Raw genomic sequence first — 6,036 nt, forward strand, 5'->3', positions numbered from 1 at the left:
TGGTTGCGCAGAGGTTAGAGAACATGGGCCTTTGATTGGAAGATCGCCGGTTCAAGCCCCGGTACCGACAACTTCAAAAATGTGGGTGGGGTAGGTTAAGCCCCCACCCTCATTTGCCCCACTCTGGGCCCATGAGCAAGGCCCTTAACCCTCATCTGCTCCCTAAACAGGTCTCTCTTGAAAATGGGTTCTCGTGGCTCAATGAGACTTCCTGTATAAATAAAGGGTAAATGGAAAAAATAAAATTAAAAATTAAAAACAATAAATAAAAATATTGGTTTTTATTCCCGATTAAGTCTAGGTCAATGTTGGATTTGAATTAGGGGTGCACCGATGGCAGTTTTTTGCCCGATCACCAATTTCTAAAAAGTCTGACCTGCCAATTCCAATTTTGGCCGATACCGATTTTGTTTCAGAAGCGACACCGTCAGGAGTTATAACAGAAACAATACAAACTTATTTTAACTAGCCATGAGGTAGTGCTCTGAAATATAAAGGAAGTTCGGACAATTGTTGTAAAAAAAAAAAAAAAAAAAATCGGTTTCTCATACAAGTATCCGCCGATTTCAAATTTCCCAAAATTAAGGAAATCGGGGCTGATGAATTGGCCGGCCGATTTATCAGTGCACCCCTAATTTTAATCAAATTTGTGTTTAACGTGTGACTTGTAGTGCACCATTTACGATGAATTATGTTAATTTGCTGGGTTGGGGATGGGGCGTTCAAGCAACAACAAAACATATCAATATTTAGCAGAAAACTATGATTCAACCAGACAGTGCACATTAGTGAAAACGATCATATTACAGTAAATCCATTTGATTAAATAAATAATTCATGTTTATGTAACATGATCAAAATGTTTGGATATCAAAATATTTTTCCATGAAGCACTTTGGGAAGGTGTTATTGTGTAGGCAGCTCTGTTGGTTTGATGCCTCTCAAAGCTCTGGAAGGACAGACCGAACAATAGACAACAATTCACCTTGTCAGGTGAAGAAGGGCGAGGCCTCGGCCGAACTGATCCCGTCATGTAGGAGGTCGGGGATACAAAAGCGGCACGGCTCAACGCCTGCGTGACGCAGAATGAAACTGGCTTTCTACTGACAGTTTGTTTTCAGAAGCCTGAAAACACTGACTTGAAATATTTATGAGAAAGAAACCCAGTGCATATTAACAAGGTCAGCAGCGAGGAGTCAATACAACATCAGTGGAGCGGCAGCAGTTTGGGAGTGGGAGAAAGAAAAAGAAAAAAAACGGTGAATGGGTCATGTGGGTTTTATTGATGAAATTAGCATACTGAGAATGAATGCTGCAGAATGCTAGCAGTGATATTACAATTTGCTCTTCAGTTTCTCTACAGCTACAACAGCCCACTGAGATTTTTAGGCCAGACTAACATTTGTTTTACAACATAATTAATATCACTGCACCATGGTCTAGTTTCCCTTCTGATGGGATTAAAAAGTGTACATTTCAAATTAATGAAACGCCTGTATCATGAATTTTGTTGACAAAAACAACTGTGACACCATCTTAGCACCAACATAACTGGTTTGTTCCACTTTGGAGTAAGCCGTTTGGGGGAAGAATCAGTTTTGTGTTGTGCGTTTCCTTGACTGATGAAGCCTTCTGGATGGAAGGTGAAACATTTCAGCAAAAAAAAGAAACTGTCCAGATGACCTGACTGAAAATTGTTGGGATGTGCAGAGGCACATTTCAACCATTTTAAAGGCTTATGTTGTTAAAGACTAGCAAAGCATGAGGGGCCACTGGAAAGCATGGACGGTTGGTATTCAAAGGCAGATCGGGGCTTACATCTGCCTTTGTCTGGGAAAGGGAATGCCAAGAATGTGGGCTATTTCAGGAAACCCAATAGCCATGTCACTCCACTTGGGCAATTCTTTGCAGTCTTACCGTAACAGAATGGTTGCTGCAAACTCAAGAGTTCCCTGAACCTGCTTATGAGTAATGACAGCACATCAATCTGCTGACGGGCCTCAGGAAACTTGGTTTACCGTGCTGCAGCTCTGATGCAGCCACGGGACGTTACAGCCTCAGAGCATGTGGAACAAGATCAGCTTTTTACTCTATGACAACAGCCTGCAGCAGAAATTCACTAAAACTTGGCCTTGCTTTGAACTAAATAGTTCAGATCTTTGAACGTGGGGTTTTGGGAAAAAATTATGAACAAATAATATATTACCTGTTAAAGAGAGCGTTTGGAAAAGCCCGTTTGGAGAAATAAAGATTTCATTTTGATGTGATTGACGAGCTAATGGCAAGTTTGAGCGGTATTAACAAGAACAAAAATGACATTTTGTCTCACTAATTTCATGAGTCACGTGAACACTTTTTAATAAACCTTTACGTTGCCAACAATTTAGCATTACCGTACAGAGTTATTTATACAGACTTCTATGATTACATGTAAGCACAAACCGGTACACTTTTGATGTAGTCTGAGACACTTTCAACCAAATTATCATATTTCTGCTTAAGTAATCATCTAATGTAAAACGGACGAGGACAAAATATTTGTTAATAGGCCTGTCACAATAACAAATTTTGCTGGGCAATTAATTGTCTCAAAAATTATTGCGATAAACAATAATATTGGTTGAAATTTGACAATAATTAGTCACTGTTAAATTTACGAAAAAATGTTGGTTAATGTTTGGGTGTAGTGCCTTTTTTGACCACTGGATGGCAGTATAAGACTGTGTGAACCGAAGGATGGCTAGTGAGGGAGCGAGCAGCGTGTCTCTTTAAGAAAAATGGGAGGGAGACCCCTTGTAACATGAGCTGTCTCTCGTTCTTGTTTTTCGGTTCTCAAAATGGAGGACCCTCGGTGTGGTTTGAGCACTTTAGCATAGCATTTTTCACACAAAGCTTTTAATTAAAAAAATCAAACAATTTCTCAGCTTCTTTGTGCAGAGAAAAACAACTTTATACACAAAGGCACGAGTTTCAACCGTGAATTTTGGGGCTTTGACAAGAGGTTTTTGCCCGAGGTCGGCCTTTTAGCTTAGTACGTAGCTTAGCTGCTTTTAACGATCCAAAAACGTGATTTTGGATCGTTAAAAACAAATTTTAAACAGAAAAGAGTAAGGGGGGGAGGTCAGTGAAGCGCACCGAAGTTGAGCCTTGTCGTCAGAAGAAAGACACGAAAAACGATAAAGCCGATAAATGAAAATGAGGTCGATAATTTTCATTTATTATGTGATTAACTGATTTATTGTTTATTGTGACAGGCCTATTTGTTAAATCACAAAAAAAGTGTTTTGTTGCAAGTTGTTTGAAGACATTTGCACTTTGCTCCAGGCACTGTCCAACTATTAGCTAATCAAGCTGGTCAGAATTAAACTGACGTGGTTCAAAGAGCCACTTGTGAAAAGTAAGATATTATTTATTCTTCATAACCTGACCACAGAACTTTTTGAAATATATGAACTATACTGTAAAGGGTTTTAGGTGCAACTGACTCTTTATAAGAAAATTCATCTCACCTTCCTCAGAGCCTCCTCCTCTTCCTGACGTTTCTCATAATGTGCAAAGTCATCAAATATTGAGGTGGTATGCTTGTATGTGGCGATAACTTTAAGCACTTGTTTGGCCTTCTCCAGAGGCACTTCCTGAGTGTCCCTGGAGTTGGTCACTGGCTTGTTGTCATTGTTCTCCAGCCGGATGTGACGCAGTTGGTTGTTGGGCACGTCTTTGATAAAAATCCACTTCACTTCGAACTTGCCCTTCCATTTGTCCTGAGACCAGACGCCTGCGTAGGCATTGTAGTCCACCGGTGAGCGCATCTCGGCCACGCCGCAGAAATGCCCACTGCCGTTGACGCTGAACAATAGGTACAAGGGCCCTTTATTGCCTAATGAACGGTACGCACTATCCAGGCGCTTGTTGCCATGTTCTGTACTGCACCAGATGGAGTACTTGATTGAGCGGTGGATGTCATCTTCTGAGTAACTCTTGATAATGAAAACACGTCCATTTTTCAAGCTCCAGTCAAAGTCTTTGGGATTGTAGTTGTTGAGGGCACGGAGCTTCTCCAACACAGGGTGAACTTCTCCAGAGCATGGGGAGGCACTCAGTGGAACTCCGCCACTAAGACCAAAGCCCTCGCCCCGGTTCCTGGGAGCAATCCAACGATTTGGGGGTGGGCCAGGCTGCTGGGGTTGTTGCTGATGAAAAGGCTGTGGGAGGCCAGGTTGAGAGGAGAGGTGTAGGTGTGGGGGGCCAGGAGGCAGGGGCTGGGGGTGTTGAGGGGAGTGGAGGGACTGCAGTTGGAAGGGCTGATGTTGATGCTGGGGCTGGTGTGGGGGCTGATGGGGTAAAGGGTTCTGCAATAGGGCTTGGGGTTGAGCTAAGAGAGGCTGCTGCATCAGAGGTTGTGGGGGCATCATTGTCTGAGCTAATGTGGGTTTGTTTAAAGAGCCCTTATCGTCCCACGTACCAATGTTCATGTTGTGCTTTATTGGGGGTGGGGGGATGGTGGCAGGTCCCCCCATCCCCATGTTGGCTTTGGGTTTGACCTTCGGCTGGAGTTTGGCCGGCTTCTTGGCGATGGCTGCCCAGGTGGCAGGTTTTGGCACAGACGAGTTGACGGGCAGAGGGAGATTACTGGCCGCCGTACTGCTCATACCTGCCGTGCCTCCTAAGGGTGAGCCCACGGTTTTGGTGACAGCTGCCATCATGTCCATACCCAGTTTTAGCCCCGTCATACCCTGCTCAATGCTGCTCAGCATCGGGACCTTACTGTGCTGGGTGTCGCTTCCAAAGCCCGCCTGTCCATCTGTGATTGCCCTGCCCAGAGAGCTAGGAGCGTAGCCGTAGCTGTTACTGTAGACTGAGCTCTGCGTTGACTGACCCTGAGAGACGCTGGTACCCCAAGTTGAAAGGTCCGCACTACTGGGAAAGAAATTGAAGCCATGCTGACTGAGGAAGGGAGGGGTGTTTCCCAGGGCACCTGGCTGGCTGAAAACACCATCAGGGATAAAATGAGGCTCGCCATTGCTCATCTGTCCATAGGTGGCAAGGTAGGGCATTGGTGGGTCTCCTCCTGTGGACCAAGCAGCCTCTCCCAGAGCATAAGGAAAGCCAATGGATGGAGCATAGTAACTGGGCATGTAGGGATCAGACATTGGTGGGTAGCTGTTGCCCTGTGTGACACCAAAAAAAAAAAAGACCACTCATGTCATGTATAACAGAACTAGTAAAAATAATTACCATGTATAAAGACAACAAACTGGAATAAATGTAAAATGTTGTTAAGCTGAGACCGAAAACATGCAATTTATCAGCAATAAGAGAAAATTAAAAAGACTTTCAATTACTTACTACAAATCTGCCTGTGTGCAATTATTAGAGACAATTCTGAACTCGTATAGTACAATTTGAGTCATTTTTACATAGCTACACAAGTGAAGATGTTTCGCATTTTATTTTTTACGACACTACGCTATTTTTGCAAGAAGTTTTCTGCGTTGCATAAAATGAAAACTACGGTAGTTTAAATGGATGCACAGATTTATGGATGCACATTTAGATGCAAATGCAGCATGGCATTTGTGCTGTAAAAGGAGGTATGGTTTTTGTCTTTGTGCATGCTATTTTTGATATTTGCAAATGTAAATCATCTACAAAACATAAAGCAAATCTCACATACAAATGCATAAGCTAACTTTGTTGTGTTCTTTCCCAGAAAAAAATACTTTCAAAGCAGTCTAAAGCCATTTGTAATGTAATTAGTCAAGTAATTTGTCTAAAAAAGATTAATCAAGATGGCGGACGGTGCGGAGTCAGGCACGGGAGCTCCCTTCTCTCGTTGTCCCCAAACCAAACCGCAGATCTACAACACTACTGATGGAAAGCTTATAGTGGAGGATGAGTTTTTAAACTTTCTTGTGGTCAAAATCAAGACTATGTGCCAGGAAGAGCTTGTGCTGCTCGCATCCAACACGTTCGACTTTGAGTGGATTGAGTCCTCTAGAAAAGTCCTGTTTGAACTGTGTTCCAATTCCAAACAGC

General features: G+C 43.0%; 1 protein-coding gene across 1 annotated transcript; it reads right to left on the minus strand.

Moving 5' to 3' along the window:
* Positions 1-3,508: 3,508 nt before the first annotated feature.
* On the minus strand, positions 3,509-5,171 carry ythdf3 (YTH N(6)-methyladenosine RNA binding protein 3; the record flags this gene model as incomplete). The annotated part of the gene is given in 1 exon segment (XM_037694309.1): positions 3,509-5,171. A coding segment is annotated over 1 exon segment (1,663 nt), but the record flags the coding sequence as incomplete, so codon positions are not given.
* Between the last annotated feature and the right edge of the window lie 865 nt (positions 5,172-6,036).

This window comes from Nematolebias whitei, chromosome 20, assembly GCF_014905685.2.
Source record: "Nematolebias whitei isolate Nwh7 chromosome 20, NemWhi1, whole genome shotgun sequence".
NCBI lineage: Eukaryota > Metazoa > Chordata > Actinopteri > Cyprinodontiformes > Rivulidae > Nematolebias > Nematolebias whitei.